At 37.2% G+C, this 21,158-nt stretch overlaps 1 protein-coding gene across 1 annotated transcript in view; it reads right to left on the bottom strand.

Moving 5' to 3' along the window:
• Positions 1-203: 203 nt before the first annotated feature.
• TRPC6 (transient receptor potential cation channel subfamily C member 6) overlaps positions 204-21,158 on the bottom strand; it is an 81,869-nt gene continuing 60,914 nt past the window's right edge. Inside the window, exons 6-12 of the mRNA XM_064645157.1 lie at positions 20,308-20,535; positions 17,060-17,324; positions 16,071-16,266; positions 14,508-14,711; positions 7,738-7,821; positions 5,209-5,284; positions 204-3,319 (exon numbers count right to left, since the gene is read on the bottom strand). Of these exons, the coding sequence (XP_064501227.1) occupies positions 3,168-3,319; positions 5,209-5,284; positions 7,738-7,821; positions 14,508-14,711; positions 16,071-16,266; positions 17,060-17,324; positions 20,308-20,535 (1,205 nt within the window). The 3' untranslated portion in view covers positions 204-3,167. The remainder of the gene's footprint in view (positions 3,320-5,208; positions 5,285-7,737; positions 7,822-14,507; positions 14,712-16,070; positions 16,267-17,059; positions 17,325-20,307; positions 20,536-21,158) is intronic.

Below are 21,158 nucleotides of genomic sequence, written 5' to 3' on the forward strand. Positions count from 1 at the left end.
CTCATAATTCAAGCTTAAGAAATACTCCGGGGAAAAAATATATAAAGGCAATACTTCTTCATAGCAGGTCTGGTTTAGATGTGGAAGCTGCTGCTACAGAAACTGAATTGCTGAGCTCAAAAAAATTCAAGAAACAATAAGTAGGTAGCAAGACTGTCTTGTTATCTTAATAATTCACGAATAAATCTGGAAATACTTCCTCATCAAAGTTATATCAATCTTTTTTATTAGAAACCAAAAGAAGAACTATATAAGATGAAAATTATCTGTTACCTACTGCAATGTTCTGAAACATCTGGCATGAGTCACAGTTAGTCACAGCAGACAAAATACTTGGTCTTGAATCTAATCAAGTATGAAAAGACCCTTGTACCTTCTTTGAAACTTTTTTTTGTATTAGTGTTGCTGCAACTGAAAGTGTTTTATCACACTAGTCTTCCAAGCAAGAGCAGCCAATGGTTCCCAGTGAAATACCAACATATTCATACAATGCATCACAAAGATATTTTGAGTCTGATACATTTAATTTTTTTAAAACAGAATAATATATTTGGTATTGTGCTCATTTTGAATACTACATTGCTTGTCACACTACATTTGGTAATAGACCTCTTCAAATATATTTAACAAATTGTTCCATGAGTAATAACTATATATAAAATATCTTCATTGAAATAAAAAATCCATATGTGTTTTCTTAATGAAATACAATATATACATTATGATCTGATTGTTTTAAGGTAAGCCAAATTTTGGGCTTAAACAAATTCACAGTGTACATTTTATCTCTGTAATAAAAATCTTTAGAAGTGCCTGGATCTTAAACTGTGTTCATGTACTTCTTTTCAGTGAGTTTATGGAGAGTGAAGGTTTACCATCGCCTAGCACTAGAGCAGGTCCAAACTGCACATTACAATGACCAAAAACTAAAGACTTCTGATTACCAAAAGCAAATGTTGACTGTCCCTGTTACCTCAAATTCTGACCAACAGATTTTCCAAGGAGCTTGTCACAGGTGGAAGATATGCTTTGAGCAGCATGGCCTCTAACAGTCATTCAATGGTCCTGAACTAACTGCTCACTGCTTCAGAAAACCAGGCCTGAAATACTCAAGTGGGAACTCAAAATCAGTGGCCAGTCCTGCCTGAGGGAGATGGCCAGGAACCGTCCAGGAGCCAAAAGGCAGTGAAGTTATGGTCATATTGCCTTCCAGTCTGAGGTCACACCAAATGCCCATGCTCTACTATCTTTGAAAACCTCACTTTCTTTCTTCTCCCTCAGAGGAAGAAGCCTTGGGAGTTTATAAACCCTGAGTTCATTACGCCTGGAGCCCAAGGACACAGATTGTCCCATATGCTCCAGTGGTGGCTAAACTAACGTGCCAAGCAGTTCCCCCACACCGTGACAAACAACCTCAGGACAGGTTGACTTCAGACCCTTGCCTCCACCTGTCTCCATATGATTTCAAAACCCATTCTAATACACGTGTTGTTTTTTTTCCCTGAAAATGCACAGTGATTCCACCAGAAATTTTTTTAAAAAAGACTATCAGTAAATTCAGATGGAAACTAATCTAAACCCATTAAAAAATAACATCAGCCTAAAAGGGAGAGGCAGAAACATTCTGATACATTCCGTAATAAATAAATTTCACAAAGCTAACTTTAAAGCAATTACTGATATTTCCATCCTTGTTTCTTCAACATACAAGTCTTTTACAGGTGCATTCTTACACCTTGATGTCCCTGTTACAATTTTTCACAACCCTTTCACTAATCACAACCAAGCTTAAAGAGAAGAGAGATGCCCAATGTAATATATGTTTATAACAGTCACAGAATCAGTGGGAAATACAAATTACTGTATTAACTGAGGAAAAGATTATCTGGAATTTATGCTGAATCTACCTGGAGAGACAGAAACTAGCTGACTATCCTGCATGGACATATTAGTGACACAACAAACAGCCAGAGACAGACACCTCATCTCCAGTTTAACAGAAAGAGACATAGAAGTATTGCAGTCGGCAGGATGAAAGCACTAAAGGCCTCTGCTGATGGCATGGAGATTATTCTTTGGAGCCCTAAAGAACATGGCACAAGAACTGAGCTTTCTCCAGTGGAAAAAAGGACGAGGGATGCAAAGAAGATGAGATTTCATGAACTTTTGAAACAAGATGCTTTTGTTTGTTATGGAGAGATCCGAAGAAAATGTTATGATTTAAACAGGTTTAACTATGGGGAAACATGGTCCCTCATGCATGCTACCGCCAGAATTCAGAGAGGGGTTTCACCTAACATTTTAGTATCTTCTACCTTAAATAAAATTGTTACATTCAACCCCCCACCCTGCAGTTTGGGAAGTTCAGCTCAAGACATAAAAGCTGAAGAGCCTGGGAATTCTGTAAGAGATTAGAACATTAATGATTAAATATTATGGATTAAAAAAAAATTTCTTCTGGTCTCAGCAATAGCTTTTCAATAAACTTGGTGAAAAATACCTATTTATAAATGCACTGACTCCCATTGGAACCTAGGGATCTTTCAGGATAGTCCAGTCCAGCAGCGACAGGGATAAGATGGGAGAAGTATAATACAGTGCTATGCGTATCTTGATAATTTACCTCTGCATGGAAACATTCCTAAATTATTTTTAAGAACCCAACCTCTCCCCCCCCCACACCTGGGAATGCTGGAAAAATTAAATAGCTTTATATATATATATATATATATATATATATATGTAAAAGTGTGGAATTTTTCTCTTTTGCTTCACCAAAATATATGTAAGAATCTTTACAAAAGGAAATTTGCAAAAAATAAACAGAAACAGTAATGTAGGAAAATTTTAGATCTATGCTTTTAGTCTTTCATGACTGGCCTTATCAAGATATCAAGATTCCACTGGAATTCTAAAAGAGGTAAATTGAGTATTTAAATTATATCAAATTAACTCTTTTTCAGCAAGTAAAGAATAAATATCTTTACAGAAGTGGCATCCCCTCCCTATTGTAGACCCACAGGATTTGTCACTGTGTTTTTTCAATGAAGAATTGGAATGATTTAATTTCTGAATCTTCTGTATAAACGTGAGCTAGACTTGAGAAAAACAGAAATATGGCTTTAAGTGAATTGTTAACATTCTGTTGCATCTCTTAAACATTTTGGTTATCTCTTGCTTTCTTCTTCCTTAGAGTCAATTGACAGTTTTTCCCCAAGTTTCCTTATAAGTTCTGCCAGATCTTCAGAATTTTGAGATTTTTCCTCAAGGAGTTCATACCGGAGACTTGAGATGTCCTGTTTAATTTCCTTCAGTTCACCTGTAACAGATGTTAGAAGATCATACCATTAAGAAACAAAAGAAAAAACACCATATCCAAATATCTCACAATTATCACAGGTTTTTTCTGTATTTCTTTGTTGAAACAGAAAAAGCAGATGCTCTGTTGCCTGTTGGTGAATGGTGGCTTACAGACAGGAATATGAAGATGCAGTTCAGGAATCAAACAAATCTGAAGGTAAAAGTGTGAGAGGCCACATCAGTTCACAACAGAGATCATATGATCTCTTATATGGAAGCTGCTGTTCTGCTGAATCACAGAATCACAGAATCATGTAGGTTGGAAAAGACCTCTAAGATCACCGAGTCCAATCATTAGCCAAGCACTGCCAAGTCCACCCCTAAACCTTGCCCCTAATCACCATGTCTACATGTCTTTCAAATAATTCCAGGGACGGTGACTCAACCACTTTCCTGGACAGCCTGTTTGAATACTTCACAACCCTATCTGTAAAGACATTTTTCCTAATGTCCAATCTAAATCTCTCCCTGACACTATTTGCTCTTGTCCTATAACTTCTTACTTTGGAAAAGAGTCCAACCACCACCTCGCTACGTCCTCCTTTCAGGTAGTTATAGTGGGTGATAAGGTCTACCTATGACCCTCCTTTTCTCCAGATTAAAATCCTCAGTTCCCTCAGCCATTCCCCATTAGATTTGTGCTCCAGACCCTTCACCAGCTCCATTGCCCTTTTTTGGACATGTTCCATGTTCCAGCACCTCAATGTCTTCCTTGTAGTGGGAGGCCCAAAACTGAACACAGGATTCAAGGCGCAGCCTCACCAGTGCTGAGTGCAGGGGGACAATCACTGCCCTGGTCCTGCTGGCCACACTATTGCTGATACAGGCCAGGATGCCATTGGCCTTCTTGGCCACCTGGGCACACTACTGGCTCATGTTCAGCCCCTGTTGACCAACACCCCCAGGTCCTTTTCTGCAGATCATGCAGATTGGTGTTGCCTGAGTAGTCTTGGCCAGCAACAAAGCTTCTCATTGTCCAAAAGAGAGCAGTCCTCTCCTTTTCCTGCTGAACTAAGTATCTTTCTAGCATCAGAGGGGTGCAAACAGACAAGAACATCCCTGTGAAGTGCATTTACTAAATGTTTCCAGCTAATAAATCACACACAAAAAAAGCTGAAGCATATGCATCCCCATATATGAATTCACAATAAAAACACATACCAACACAAATGAAAATTCATATGGGAATGCCTCAAATCAACTGCTGCATTAAATGCAGTCTCACTATGGGAAATGCCTTGAGCATCACAGCAGCCTTCCCAAGTCCAAAGAGAGTCTACAAGAAAGCTGGAGAGGGATATTTTACAAGGGCATGCAATGACAGCATGAGAGGGAATGGTTTCCAACTGAAAGAGGGTAGGTTTAGATTGGATATTATGAAGGAATTCTTTCCTGTGAGGGTGATGAGGCACTGGAACAGGTTGCCCAGAGAAGTTGCAGATGTCCCATCCCTGTAAGTGATCAAGGTCAGGTTGGATGGGGTTTTAAGCGACCTGGTCTACTGGAAGGTGTCCCTGCCCATGGTAAGGGGATTGGAAGCAGATGATCCTTAAGGAACTAGATGATCTTTAAGGTCCCTTCCAATCCAAATGATCCTATGTTTCTATTATTACTAGAAGTAGCAACACTTGACAACTTGTCAGATCACTGATGTTTTCTGATGGGAGACAAGAGATAGGAATCCCATCTCTTCTTTAACTTCAATTTCATGGTAATTTTATATCTAGCACTTGTAAACATGTCAAGTGAATTAAGTATTTTGGAAACATTTTTTTTCAAGTGGCATATGTAACCACTTTAGTTTGTCTTGATTCTTTGATTAAACATACAATTCATCAGCATACTCACCTTCATTAACTTCATCACTTTCCTTATCTATCTGAGCTTTCAATACATATCTTTTAATGAGACGTTTCATTATTTTCTAAAGAGAAGAAAGAAAGAAAAAAGTTTTCTTTGTTGGACTAGTATTTTTATGACATTTCAAAATATGAGCTCTTGTCCTGCTTTCAGCTGGGACAGAGTTCATTTTCTTCTTACTAGCTGGTACAGTGTGACTTTTGGTTTTATTATGAGAATAATGTTGATAACTCGCTGGTGTTTTAGTTGTTGCTGAACAGTGCTTACCCTAAGTCAAGGACTTTTAAGTGTCTCATGCTCTGCCAGTAAGGAGGTGCACAAGGAGCAGGAAGGGAGCATGACCAGGATAGCTGACTCAAACAGACCAAAGGGATATTCCATACCACAGAATGTTATGCTCAGTATACAAACTGGGGAGAGTTGGCCTTAAATGGCCAATCACTGTGCTCTCTCTCTCTCTGTCTCTTCTTTTCACTACTACTACTACTACTACTACTACTACTACTACTACTACTACTACTACTACTACTACTACTATTATTATTATTATATTTTACTTTATTTAAATTAATAAAGTTTTCTTATCTCGACCCTCAAGTTTTACCTTTTACAATTCTCCTTCTCATCCCACGGGGTTCCGGGGGTGATATGGAGAGAGTGAGTGAGCAACTGTGCAGTACTTAGTTGACAGCTGGTGTTTAATTACAACAGCTCTGTTACCTTCTATTGCATTCAGACATTTCAGTGTAGGACTCAACAGGTTAAAGAAATAGAATGTAAAAATCTCTGCTTTCATCTATAGTAGATATTTAAACTTTATGATTCTGCACATATATGTAGTTGAAAAATAGAAAACTAAACACATTTTACAAATGTCAGAATTCACAAAGCTTAACTTACTTAACTGGAGTCTATAAGAATGATCAATAGAGTTGTAGCTTTGATCTCCACATAGGTGACACTATCTGACCTTTACTGCTACCACAAGGTGACAATGACCCTGTTTAGCAGTGCTAATTGCTAAATCCTTTTGTCATCAGTTTATTTTAAACTATTTTGATATTATATTTAATAAGTTATGTTTTCCCAATGTTGGGCTTAGAGAAAAATGGGACCCACAATTCTAAGTCATTTAAGTGTCTCAGCTGGGACTCATCTAACCAAGTACTTTCTCATGCAAATACACATATCTGCCACCTTTAATTCCTTCTATGGATAAAGAGAGCAAACCTGAGAGCACAGTTTATCTCAGACAACTAAAACTGATCGAATAGATCACACCATGAGAATGACTAACTTCTCCCCTAATAATAAGGGGAAGCTAGGCCAGCAAATTTATTGTAAATTTTACCCTTCCAGGAAAAAAGAATTCTGCCCCTGATTCTCCCATTAGTTCAAATGACTAGAAAAAGAACGAGGTATCCAAACGCCTTTTAGGAGCTGTATTTCTGTCTTTCTGTATTTTCATATGGTGTAGTCCATCACAACAAAATACTTTTTGTTTTTCACCATAAGATATAAAATGTACACAGATTTATGTATCTGCTTTTGTCTGCACAGTAAAAAACCCAGCCAGAGCTGGTTGTGTGGTGAGTCATCCCAGATTAGTGGTTCCAGACCATCACTTGCAGGGTCAGCAGCTGTACTGTTTATTCTAGTAATCCAAGAACGTTTCAAATACAAAGCCACACATCCTCATGTTTCTGGGGTAAAATTTTAATCTTAATATCTATCATTGCATCCTAATGAAATTGGCTGTGAAAAAGTGAGGCAGTGTTTGGAACAGACTTGTGCAGACACTATATAACATAAGAACGGAGCAGACCTAGCCTGCCCAGGGAGAAGAGCTTTTTTTCTGTCTTATCGTCAATAAAGTATACTTGTTTTCTATACCCTTTTCATTCAGATTGTCGTGTTCTATTTACCAGGCAGCTCTTGTTTCTTCCTTTCCACCTGCTGTATAGTATTTCAGGAAGGAAAGTAGCAGTCTCTGGATCAGAATAGCTGGCCCTTTGGTGGACTGTGCTGGGTCTCTTTATACTTAACTGCGCAAAGGCTCACTGCAGTTGTTTAGGAGGCAAAGAAAAAACAGACTGTATTGACAGCATAAAGGCTGACAGATATTTGCAGTGCTTGTAGTATTCGTATACAGAGGTGTGGAACAATAATCTGAGCTGCTTCAGCAGATGGAATGGGAAGTTGTTGAGGGTTTTTTTGGTTTTCTCAATTCCCATTGTACAGTTGAAGACTCATCCTGTCTCTAAAATTAAAAATATTTCTCAAGCGCTTTAAAATATTACACTATAAGGGTAGCATTTAAGAAACAAAGAGGAGAGAAAAACACACCTAGATTGTACTGCAAATACCTAAATCATTACATTTATTTCGGATATATACAAGGCCTGTGAATTTATTCCTGACTCATGCTGTTTAGCATAAATTCAAAACTGTCCTCAAGACATCACTCAGCCAGTTCTACTACTTCTTGATTTTGTTCAAAAATAAACTGGTTTTTACCTGGTATTGTCTTGGAGGATTGTTTAAACTGTTTAAGTGAATTTCATCTGAGCTTCTTATACTTGATTGCTTCCTTTGACCAAGCTGAAACGGAAAGATTATTTATAATTCAAAATAAATAAAAGAAAAATACAGATATATTGTGTATATATCGTTCATACATACATCATGTGACAGAACACTAACTGTTAAGTTCAACTGGGAAATGTCAATTTATTGTGGTAAAGTCCTCATACATGTACAGAATTTCATTACAAGAGTGAAAAAAACACTTTCAGACTGTGCTGTAGTAAAGTGAGAACTGGGAGGTTTTCTCTATTTACTCTGCCTCTCACCTGCTCCTAACATGTCCAAGGGACCATAATAAAGTGGTCACGTCACTCTGGGCTTTCTCCTGCTCCTCTGATGCACAGGAGGGGGAATCCACATCAGGAGGAAGGTAGTACTGGTGTGGCACAGCCTTGTAGGCAACCGATGAGGGAAGATCAGGGCAGGTGTGTGAGAAGCCAAGGAAAGAGGGGTGGCAGCATTATCCCTTTCCTTTTTTTTTCATAACATTTGCCGGTAATTAATGTGACCTCCACTACCACAAAATACACAAGGAGTTTGCTTCTCCCCTCACTGTCTGAATGTAATTGCTTATGCAGTTCATGCCAGGGACAACAAGATTATCAGCTGACATTTTTGAGTTGCATCTTCTTTACTACACGTGCTGAAAGGGCATAAATCTCCGATAAAACATGGAGGATGCAATTTGTAGGCTTCATTATTGATTTACATCTTTGAGAATGACTAAAGAATCACAAAATGGTGAACTGAGACTCAAGTTGAATGACTGGGCTGCAGTAAGAGTGAACAGCAACTGTCAAAACAAATATTATTACTTTACATAAATAACAGGGCCAGTTCAACAAGTAGTGCTAGAAATATAAAGATTGTGAAATATAAATAATGATTGATCTTGATGAGGAATAAGTGGGACTGAGAAAGTCTGAAATTTTACATGGTCCAATAAAATGTTTACGGTTTTAAAGGACCAGACAGGCATTGCAGTGTCTCAGATCCTGTGGGATTTTGTTGTACTTCCAGTGAAATTCTCTATGTTGTGTCTTAACACATAGAGCACCTACAGATAAGCAAACTGGAGCATTTTGAAGCCTGTAAAGCACTGTGTGGGATATGCTGGAATATAATTCATTATGGAGGAAAGCAAGGGAGGGTTAGATGCTTATGCAGTTGTACACTGGGAATAATTTAAATACTTTTAGATTTTGTTTAGCATTTCATAGAATCAACGAATGGTTTGTTTTGGAATAGATATTCAAAGACCATGTAGTTCAGCCCCTCTGCCATGGGCAGGGACACCTTCCACTAGATCAGGTTTGTATTTTGATATTTTTTCCTGAAGAAAAGTTCATACCTTTTGGTAAAACACATTTATTTGCAATTAATATAAAGTTTACAATGAACTTGGATTGTTTCTTTGGAAAGATTCACAAATTGTATGCACATTCTTGTAAAAATCACTATCTCTCTATTCAGACTATGTTTATTTGACTAAGCAAAAATAATGATGGAAGATATATAATAGTATAAATATAAAATAATTAATATTTGTCTCTTACATATTAATCTACATTTGGATGGAAATTAAATAGAATATGTATAAAAAAGGCAAATTATTGTTTCTTTTTCTTGCTTGAATAAAGCTACTTTAAAAGTTTTGAATATATATTAGAAAACATAAGTTTATCTAAACGTTGATACTTAAACTAGGTATCTGATTTATGATAAAAAGGAATGGCTAGTGAGTTTACACAACTGTTTAATCACTATGTCTTTCAGGATTTAGAACTATTAATACTGTCTTGGGCCTCACGTTTGCTACTAGGTTAAAAGAGAAAAACAATCTTCCTGCTATTTTATCCCCTGGACTTCTCATGCACCATTTTTGGAAATAATATAGTAGAGTAAGAGGAAAAGCATGCTTTCTTTGCTGTAGCAGAGGGAAGTTTCCTTGGATAAAGCTACCCTAGGCCATGAGCTTGGGCTACAGATGTGTGGCTGGTGTCCCAGCACTCCTGGATCTCTGACTTTGCAGCTGTGATATCATTCATGATCCTGTTATTTACCAGTTTATGTATAATCTACAGATTCATTTATTTTTTATAATTTTTTGTATTTACTATGTATTTTATTATATATTTTAAAAGTAATCTGTCATGCTGGCTACCAGTTTCAAATTTATATTACACTGGTTCACTCAAAAAGTTAATCAAATGCTTAACTACAACTTGATTTTCACTTGAAATAGCAAAACTGGTATTTTGTGGCAAAATCAGTTAAGTGAGACACCGCAAATTTGTAAAATCAGGTACATTATAACAAATTTATCTTAACTTTTACCCTTCAGCACTTTTTTTGGACAGAATAATGTACTTACCTAGAAAGTGCACCTTAAAATTGGCAGGTAAATCATAAGTGTGTAACTTCGTTAAAACTCTTTCTGTGCAACACTAACAGGACAGAATATCTACTGTGTGTTGCCGAATGACCACTTGGTGGCAGAGATTGCCAAGATTTCATCATAACGTCAAATAACATTTTAAATTCTCTTTAATTTTCACGCCTATGGCTTTTTTCTTTCCCCAAAATTACTACTAGAGTACATTCAGCTTGTCATACTGATGACTGAACAAGAATTCATATTTTCAAGTTAACATTTTTTGAACAAGAGTGATCGGAGGGGAAATAATGTAAATTAAATAAAACAATTATACAAACCCCCAAAATAACTCTTCTCCAAGAGTACTTTATGATCTCAGAGGTCCCTTCCAAGCTGGCTGATTCTATGATTCTATGATTCTATGCAGCACACGTGCATCATTCCTCTTAGAAAACACCTTTGTCTTTAAACTTTCTTCTCATTTTATTATTCTCTAGTATTACTTAAAATTGAATGCAATCAGAATAGCAATGTAATTATTGTAGCTGTTTTGTTTACCACTCTGTTAATGTCTTAAATCCCAATTTTCAGAAGCAGGTGATGATTTGGAATGCAAAAATGCTTGGACCAGAAGGGAGGGTTCAGAGCAAATCACTCAGTTTGGGCTCCCATAACCAAAGTCCACCCATGAACATTTCAGAAACATTGCTTTGCACTAGTAGAGTAAAAGTTGACATATTTTTCTTATTTGAATGGAGGTTTAAAGCAGTTTCAATAAATAGTTGTCCCTTATTTTTTTTCTGAAGGGCCATGTTTCAAGAACAAGGTTTAAATACATCATCTGCAACTACCATTTTTTAGCTCAGGAGGATGAATAATTTCTGTGACTCTTAAACAATAAACTTTCTCAATTGGAAGGAAATTTTAAAATTTAGAATAAAAATCAAAGTACATTTCTTTAAAACTCTCCTTTTTCTTCATTTATTTCTCCGCTTTTTTGGTTTGAGTTTCTTGTTCACTTTATGTTTAAAACTCCAATTCTAGCCTGAAACAAGAAATCTACAAGTTTTAATCAACAGCCTGAAAGAAAACATCTTCACAGCTTTCAGTATTATATGCAGATATGTCTCAAGAAATTAACTTCTGGTGTGGTACACTTTGAACACAGATATGTAAATTACTTGCTGTTTAGCACTGACAGCATCTGGCTTTGTTTTCTGCCAACAATAATCAGGGCAGAGCTGGCTCTAGGAGCAGAATTTCCCCCCTTCCAATCCTAATTCCTGTCTTCATGCTCACCCTGAAGCTGCTGGCACTTTTGCACTGAGAAGATGCTGGCTGCACAGCAGAAAGACCCACAGGCTGGATCTGAATCAGTAAACTCGAGTGTGTGTTAACATTATTGGGCCCTGCAATGCAATGTCTTCTATCAGTAAACTTTTACTCTCCTCCCAGGTAGGACTTGCCTCAGAACAACTTTCTACCTTCCTAGGCATGGTTTGGCAACAGGAATCGTCTGAAGACAAGAGCTTGCAGCAACCCTTTGCAAGGAAAACTACTTAAATAGGGGCAAACCATTCCCGAATTGGCCTCAATGCCCAGATAAGCTACGCTTCACATTTCACTAGCACAAACACAGCCATTAAGTCTAGGGTCTTGGGTCTGGTCTTGTCAAATCTTTTCTTATCTTTGCACAGCTCACTGCATTTGTAGTAGCTCCTTGCTCAGCAGTCGCAGCAGCACCAACACACTCAGCACTGAATGAGTCCCAAGACAAAATCCAAAAGCCTGAGAATGCCTTAGAAAAGATGCCATAAACTGGCCTCAACAACAACAAATTATCAATAGTGGGTCAAAAAGTAACACAAAATCATTTTAGTTACTTTTAGAAGTGCACAGGATGGCAGTATCTCAGATTCAGATAAAGTCATCTCCACAGCATGCAGTGGTCCAAAAAGTAAGTAAAAATGTAATCATCTGGCAACAGCAGTCACCCTGCTGCAAAAGCTGGTGAATGAATAAATGTAACTCAGATGCTTTATGTTTTTCAACAGAAAAGCTTTTTTTTTTTTAATTTGATTTGCAGTTTTATAGCTGCTTTGGCTGGGGAGTAAGCACATTTCATTTAGGATTAGTTACACTAAAATCTGCAGTGAGTGTAAAGCATTAATATTTGAAGACTAAAATTTAATTCAGGGCTAGGAAAAAATCTGATAAACGATGTTTACATCCTTACAGCTCTATTTCAGAGGGACTGCCGTAAAAACCAATACACCTGTTACTGTTTTATCTAGAACTGGTAATTATTACACTTTGCACCCTTCTAGCAATCTGAATTGCTAGATTCAAAAGGAGTGATAAAAATACAGCTTCTTTCCTTAGGGTGTATAAGTGAGATTTTTAATAGTATCTGTTTTAAAGAACATAAATTTCATGCTAAAAAGTCACTAAAACAAGCATTTAACTTACTTATGTGATTTTCAAAGTCAAAAGTGAATTAGAAAAGAATCATTTGTTGTTTCTCACCATCACTCAATTTTAAGTTTATATGCATCTCCTTATTTGCATGATTTTTCGGTGATGACTTTATCACCCACAGAGGTTTTAAAATCAAGTTTTGTAAATGTCAGTCATTAAAAACCTGAGCAAATGAAGTATCACCTCTGTCAGGTCTTAAATACATTAGGATTAAATTTCCCAAGTAAAATGAAGTGAGATCTGTGAAATACTAGAAAAATTACCAATAGTACACATGAGCCATTTGAAGTTAACAACAATCTTGACTTTGGTGACAGTGTTTGTAATACCTGTGTTTGTTTTCATAAACTATTATAAGCTTAACCAGAGGCAGAGGCTTGTCAGAGGCACAGTATTTTTCCTAAAACTCCATTTTTTCCATCTAGGATTGCAACCAGTTTTTCTCTTCTACTCTTCAACTCTGTGTTGGAAAACATGCTTGTCACACTGGTGACAGAGAACTGACAGACACACATAAATTCTTTACTGTTCTCTAGTCTAATGGCTAATGACTCTTGACTACAGACTCAACAACTCGTAACCTTGAACAGGCCTCTGCTCAGACTACCACACATTTTAACAAAGATTCTTCCACATTTAAATTTCCACAGAAGACAATTTTGTTTCTGCTACCATGACAAATTTTAACCTTCTTTTTCTTTGTATGCTCACCCTTCCACTTGCTACATCTGATCAGCTGTCTTGCACGGCTCTTTTCCCCTAACATGTTACAATAGTGCTAGAATAGTGCTAGTCTTTAAATTTCCAATATCACCTAACATCCCACATTCTCCTAAAGCAATTACTTTGGTTTATGCCAAGACAGTGCAGGAAAAATACACTGATTACAACCTCCTTAAGCAAGCCCAGTGAATCGACTCAAGCTCTTTTTACTGCACTTGTGTAAATAAAACAGATAAAAAAATGCTTTATGATAAAAGTAGGCTGCATTCTCAGTGGAAGCAGAGACAGGCTATCAAGGGGAATTTAGAAACTGTCCAGGCATGTGAGCGTAGTGTTAGGAAAGACAAAGCTTGTCTTAAACTGACATTTGGAAGGGCAATAAGAAGAACTTCTACTGCTACAATAATAAGGAGAACAAGGAAATGTGGGCCTGTTGTTTAGTGGGAAAGAGGATTTAAGTGACAGTGGATGACGGTAAGATTGAGGGAATTAATGCCTTCTTTGCCTCAGGCTTCAGCAACAGTCTCTCAGGCCTCTGTGCTCAGTGAAGGGATTCAAGGGGACTGGGCTTACTTGAGAGAACTTGACCCAGGCAAGTCCCTTGGACCCAAAAGGCTGAATCCACAGGTGCTGAGAGAGCAGATGAACCCCTTGCAAATACGGAATCATCTCTGAAAAAACATGGATATTGGGAGAGGTCCCAAAAGGCTGAAGAAAGACAAATGTCAAACCCATCTTCAAAAAAGGTCAAAATTATGATCTGAGCAAACATGGGCACTTAACCTCCCTTCAGTCACTGGCGAAAAATTGGAATGGATAACAAATCCTCTTGGAGCACGTAAAAGGACAGATAGCGACTGGAAAAAGTAGGTGTGAATTTATGAAAAGTAAAATCTCTCTGACTTGCAGATAAAGGGAGAGCTAGAGATGTCTTCTGACCTGACTTTAGCAAGGGTTTTAACTCTGTATTCTAGAATATTCTTGTACCCACGTTAGTGACTGACTTTAGTATGGATGAAGTATATTGGGAAATTCATGAATAAAACAGGGCAACAACAAAAATTAAGTTAAAATTATTTTTATGTTTTAAAATTAGAAGTTAATATATACATGACAAAATTACCTTGTTCATCTCTGCATCTTCCTGAAAGTTTTTCTTTTGGCACAGAAATGGTTTAGAAATACATTTTTTGATTCTGATTAGGAGATACAGCAAAGATTTTGGACTTGGCACTAAGTTGAAGGGTACTGGAAGAGTTCTCCCTTCTTCAAAGTAAGAAAACCAAAGTTTAGCCCTTGCAAATTTCCATTCTACATCAGCATCATCCTGTAAAATGGAAACACAGCTGTTAATACACTGTTAATACCACTTTGACTATTAAAGATGCTCTAGCTAAACTTTGTATGTGTTTTGAATGTAATGGCTGAAGTTAATCTCAAACACATCAAGAACTTGCTTATGATCCATGAAAACCAAATTTCAGTGAATGGAATTGTTCTTATTAATCCATTTAAAATAATGCAATTACAGAAGAACAGAATGGATTTAATTTAAACATTGCTTACTCCAGGGTCAGTGCTAATAGTCTGCAATATATGATTACAACGACAGACCCTGCTAATAGTCTGCAGACACTATTACTCTATTACTTTAAACATGAAGTTAAAAAAGATTAGATGATTCTTAGATAATTCCTTCCACTTGCTTAAATATATGATTAAACCAGATATGCTACCATCACCATGGTTTATGCTTAACATTTAGGATCGTCAAAACAATCACTTTATTCCACTCTGCAAAGTTTAAGAGGATTTTCTGCAGAAAGGACTGACATCATGTCCAAGGACATTAATCGCTATTGCTGTGCCTGTTTTTAGAAGCTGTTTTTATCCAGTCAACATATTTTTGGATAAGAGACTGCTTTTTAAGGCTCTAAACCTGATAGGTTTGCTCTGTGGCTTCCCGAGTCAGAAGAATATGAACCTCCCTAGAGCATGTGCTGCTCTTGCTCAAGCCAGACAATGCTACGGCCCCAAACCAGAGCCTAGAACAGGGGACCAGAGCAGTGTCAAACCTGAGCATGCAGCTGTGTGGCAAGGGCGTCTGGGAAGGTCTGAGATGGCCTAGCTCCTGGAGATATGCTTCCTTTTTTTCAAAACAATGATAATGATTTAGCCCTCTGTTTTCCATGGCATGCAAAATTCACGCTGATTTTCAGTAGCCCTGCTGATTACTTTGTCAAGTAAAGTTTTGTTCACTGCAGAGGTCTAGAGCAACAGTCATTTAATGAAAGAAGAATACAACATGTTAGAGACTTGCTTGCAAGGCCAAGGCATAGGAATGTGAACATCCTTGCAGCAAGAGGGACATTTCTCTAATAATTACAAATGAGATGAGTGAAAGATTCACAAAGGCACACCATGTAGCCATCCTCTTCAGGAACATAACGGAGTTCAGCAGAACTTTCTTATTCCAGTTTGATTCTTACTAATGCAAGCACAGGTAACTTCCAGGTATTTTATAACAAAAATGTACAGTGGAATTAATATTTTCTCCTAATATATTCCAAAAGCCTATGTGTTACTTTTCTTAAACAAGATGTCAACAAGAATATTTTCCGAGAGGTTTATACAATTATTTGTAACAGTAAATGTGGTGATACTTCATCATAAAATCAGTTTTTACCTCAATTTCCTGGAATGAACTGTTGATCATTGCAATAAGCATGTTCAGTAAGACGATGACCATGGTAACATTATAGACTCCATAAAGGACATAACCAATATTTTCAATAAATTTGTGTTTATAATTGATGACAACCGATTTAACTTCTGAGAGTCCAAATATAGCCCAGAACAAAGTTTTGAAACTTTCTTCAACACTAAAAGGAGAAATTGAACACATGCATATAATACTGAAGAAAAGCTGTATATTCTTATTATATAAATTGCCAGTTACCATTTTTATATGGTGTACAAATTTTTTCATTATCATAATGTAGAATTCTACCATAGTGCATAACAGTAGACTATCTAATTTCATGCGTACAGGCTGTTGCACAATACAAGATTCCTAAAACTTAGGACTGACAATAAAACCATCTGATTGAGTTTAGGAATTATATACCCATCCTTGAAAGAATATCACAATGATTTACTTGTTAACTAATCTACATGCCTGCTGAATGTAAATTAATGTAAATAAAAAATAATTAACCTGTAAATTATTTAAATTGCACCATTAGTTCACTTTGTATGAATTATTTCACCATTATTATGACAAACATTCTGAAACTGTGAGAAGACAGGATGTCTGAGGGCAATTCATCAATTTTCAGAAAAATTAGTCTCACAGATCGTAATCCTCCAGCTGAATTTTTACTATTACACAATTTCAGTGTAAAACCATGGTGTGGGCATACTGATTTTTTTTCAAGTTAGTTCACTTAAATACATGTATCTCCTCTTAATCAGTTTATACATATATAGAAGTCCAAACCTCTGAGGTATTTTTTCCTATCTATCTCCGTCTGTTTGAAGGCATATTTTCCCTTGCTTTGTTAAGGAGATCTCAGTTCCCCATGTCCAAAAATGTAGTAGCGTTGCAAAGCACATTTTGTATTTTGTTGCTTTATTGTTAAGAAAAAAAGCTACATTTTAATCAGTTGTACTTACGTTGTGAATGCTTCATTTTGTTTCGCCCCCAGATAGTAGGAATAGAGATTAAACATGCCGATCATGAAAGCTACAAACACCATGATAAATATCACCATAAACTTGAAGATGTCTTTCACGGTTCTGCCAAGTGATATCTGCAGCGGTCCAAAGCTTTCATTAGCTGGTAAGATGTAGGCTATTCTGGAGAAACTTAACACAACTGCAATTGCATACAGCCCTTCAGATATGATCTGAGGATCGGACGGATCCCAGTTTATTCTGGCTAGGAACAAAAGATGAGAACTGTCATTATTTCAAGATAACTGTATGCATCTATGGGGGGGTCTTTTTGGAACAGCAGTCGGAACAGCAATTGGAACAACATCTCAGGCACATGGTGTGACTCCTGTGGATGTCCTCTGCAGGGCTAAGATTTGGACTTGATGATCCTTGTGAGTCCCTTCCAACTCAGGATATTCTGTGATTTCAAGGTGAGGGAAGAAACCCATGGCAACTCAAACAGCACTAATCACTTAGGTTTAGCTGACTGAAGTGAGCCATGTAACTAACTCTAAAACCTTTCCACAGTTCCACTGACTGTATTGATTAGATCACCAGTGATTATAAAGGTGGACCGTAAGATCACTGAGGTAACTTTTTGGGAGTTGAATCCTCGCCTATAATAGAATTTAAGTAAAATTCAGCTTACAGTGGCAGGTGATGACAACTGAGCTGTGACAAAATGAACTGTTTTGATGTGGGGATCTGAATTAATTAAGTGGCCTTCACAACTCCAAAACTACATGAACTATATTTCTATATCTTTTCTACTTTATTGTCTTACTTATAATGAAATTGTAGTGGTCATTTCCCAGCAAACACCAAACATCCATTTCCATCACCTTTTCTATCATCATTTCTATTAGTATCTTCTGCTGAAGCTAATGTACTCGTGAATTACTTGAATGTCTTTTAATAGGGAACGTGACACATTCAACTGTAGAGAGGAACATTTAAGTTCAAACTTTTACTTAAATAAATATTTACAGAAAAGTGTCAGAAGAAGAAGTCTGAAGCAATACCCTTCAGAATACTTCCTTGCTGTAAGACAAGGCATTCTCTTATGATGTGGCAGGCTTAAATTCATTCAGTATTGTGCTTCAGACAAAGAGAAGAGGTTAACCTGGGATGTGTTACCTATGTCCCAGGAGAATGTTGTTATGTGTCTACTTTACTGTACTTTACTGTAAAGGCCCTTATCTCCAACATGTTCACATCTCTGTTGTACTGGGTAGCCCAGAACTGGACACAGCATTCCAGTTGTGGACTCACCAGTGCTGAGTAGAGGGGCAGGATCATCTCCCTCCACCTGCTGTCCATGCTCCGCCTAATGCAGCCCAGAATACCATTGGCCTTCTTTGCCACAGGGGCCCACTGTTGGCTCATGGTGTCCATCAAGTTATGTTTGCTAACCTAGGAAAAAAACTGTGGCACTAAATAACATTATCCATGTTGGCACTACCAGACACAGGTGCTCTCCAACCAGACTTCAGTGTACATGCATCCACTAAAAAATGTATCAGCTGTGCTTCAGGGCATAACAAAGTCACAACCCGTGACTGATATGAATGGAAGGTGCCTTTCTAAATGATGCAGTATTGTGTAGCATAAATGAGTTACAAGACTTGTGCTTGTCATACGCAGGCACTGTGAACATAAACAACAGTCTCTGTTTGCACATTCTTCAAGTGTGTGTTTCTGAAAACTGAATTAATATTTAACCAGCTGCTTTTAGGACTTACGTAAAATCTGTAACTTTCCAGTAAAATTTGTCAGTCTTACAATTCAATGTGTTTCAGAATCTATATATTAATTGCTCTGCTTTTCTACAACCTGGATGATGCAGGAATGTAACCTTAAGAGAAATAGAATCTGAGTCACAGAACACATATAGAAACTGATGTAATTCAGTATCTAGAAAAAAGAAAATCTAATAACAGTAAGAGAGATGTGGTGATGTTGAGAGCGAACACTAATCAACAGAGCTTAATTTTTTCTCATTCAGGCAAAATAGCTTCTAGTCACTTCTCATATATGCCAAGCAAGTTTATTAACATTTTTCATCTCTTACTGGTAAAGAGAGTGGATTGAAAAATATTAAAGTAATACAACAGAGTCTCTGAAAAAATAATATATAAAAGACATATTGGTTATTTGACATAGCATGTTTAAGAAGTTCATGCATCTCATTGCTTAGTTTTGTCCCCACATTAGAGTAGATTCAATTCACAGCTGCACCAACACAGATTGGTTTGCAGACAGTATTGTGTAATTGAATAGATTAAAATAATCTAGAAAAGGGGTGGGATGATAGTAAGGTTATGTTGATCTTAGATCATTTCAGTGCCTGCTGTTTAGAACACTCCCCAAAAGATGTATGAGCATAGCCAACGGAACTGTGATCAAATAGTAGAATCATAGAATCATAGAATATATGCCAAGTTGGAAGGGACCCATCAAGATCATTGAGTCCAAATCCTGGCCCTGTGCAGGACACCCCATGAATCCCACCATGTGCCTGAGAATGTTGTCCAAATACTTCTTGAATCCAGACAGGCTTGGTGCTGTGACCACTTCCCTGGGGAGCCTGTTCCAATGCTCAACCACTCTCTGGGTGAAAACCCTTTTCCTGATATCTAACCTAAACCTTCCCTAACTCAGCTTCATGCCATTCCCTTGAGTCCTGTCACTGGTCATGAGAGTGAAGAGATTGGTACCTGCTCCTCTGCATCCCCTCATGAGGGTGTTGTAGACTGCAATGGGGTCTCCCCTCAGTCTCCTCTTCTCCAGGCTGAACAAATCAAGCGACTTCAGCTGCTCCTCATATGGCTTCCCCTGCACACCCCTCACCATCCTTGTGACCCTCCTTTGGACAGTCTCTAATAGTTTAGTGTCTTTTTTATAATGTGGTGCACAAAACTGCACACTACTCCAGGTGAGGCCACACCAGTGCAGAGTGGACTGGGACAATCACTTCCCTCGGGTGTCTGGTGATACTATGCTTATGCATCCGAGGACACGGATGTCTCTCCTGGTTGCCAGGGCACTGCTGACTCATATTCAATTTACCATAAGGATGAGAAGGAGAAGGAGTGGGAATTTCTTTAGTAGTACCTTGTGGAACTATGGTATTGGAGACTTATTTACTGAAAAATCAGTTCATCTTGGCCCCAGAAGTAAATTTTAACCATGTTCAATCAACTCACCCAAGGTGTAGTATTTTATGCTGGGGTCCAGTGTTGGACTAGTCAGATCTTTCATATGTGCATCAACGAAGTTCTGGGCTCTGGATGCATGCCAAAATGCCATAAACCTTGCTATGAATGATGCTGCAAAAATTGCTAACATACCAAAATCAAGCATATTCCATAACTCAAAAAGGTATTCCTTTGGACCTTGAGACCAAATTTCTTTACATTCAGACCATATCATGCCTGTTTAAGACAGAACAGAGAAAACAGTGCGTTCTTTTATCTTCACAATTGTTTTATTTTATATTTTTATTATATATAGAACATGCACTTGGTTGTGGTCAAACTCAAAACAATTTTGATCAGTGGGAATTCAAACACAAAATAAAATCCTTGAATCTGAAAATTCATATACATTCCAAGACTTCTTCTCATGCGAGTAATAATAGCAATCTTTTAGAATTCTTTTTGCTGTACAACTATAAAAGCTTTCAAAGAGAGGAATGGGATGTGAGTATTACCATATGTTACAGACACAGGAAGAGATGGAAAGAGCAGAAATGCTCTGGCATGATCTGTGGTAGAGCTAATAGAGAAACTCAGATTTTCTTATTTTCAGAGAAAATCTTTTTTCATTTCAAGAGAAAAAAATATAAACTACATTTCTAGGATTTTAAAAAGAATCTTTAATAAAAAGCTGAATGGAATACTTTTTTCACTTATCAAATTGTCTGAAGGAACTTTTCATAATTTTCAGATAAGGACAATAATAATGTCAATTGCAGTAACTGCATTCAATGTTACGTCTGTATGCACTGAATCAATTTTTCATAAACCATCTTATGCATGACACTGAAATAAATAAA

This window comes from Pseudopipra pipra, chromosome 2 (genome assembly GCF_036250125.1).
Source record: "Pseudopipra pipra isolate bDixPip1 chromosome 2, bDixPip1.hap1, whole genome shotgun sequence".
NCBI lineage: Eukaryota > Metazoa > Chordata > Aves > Passeriformes > Pipridae > Pseudopipra > Pseudopipra pipra.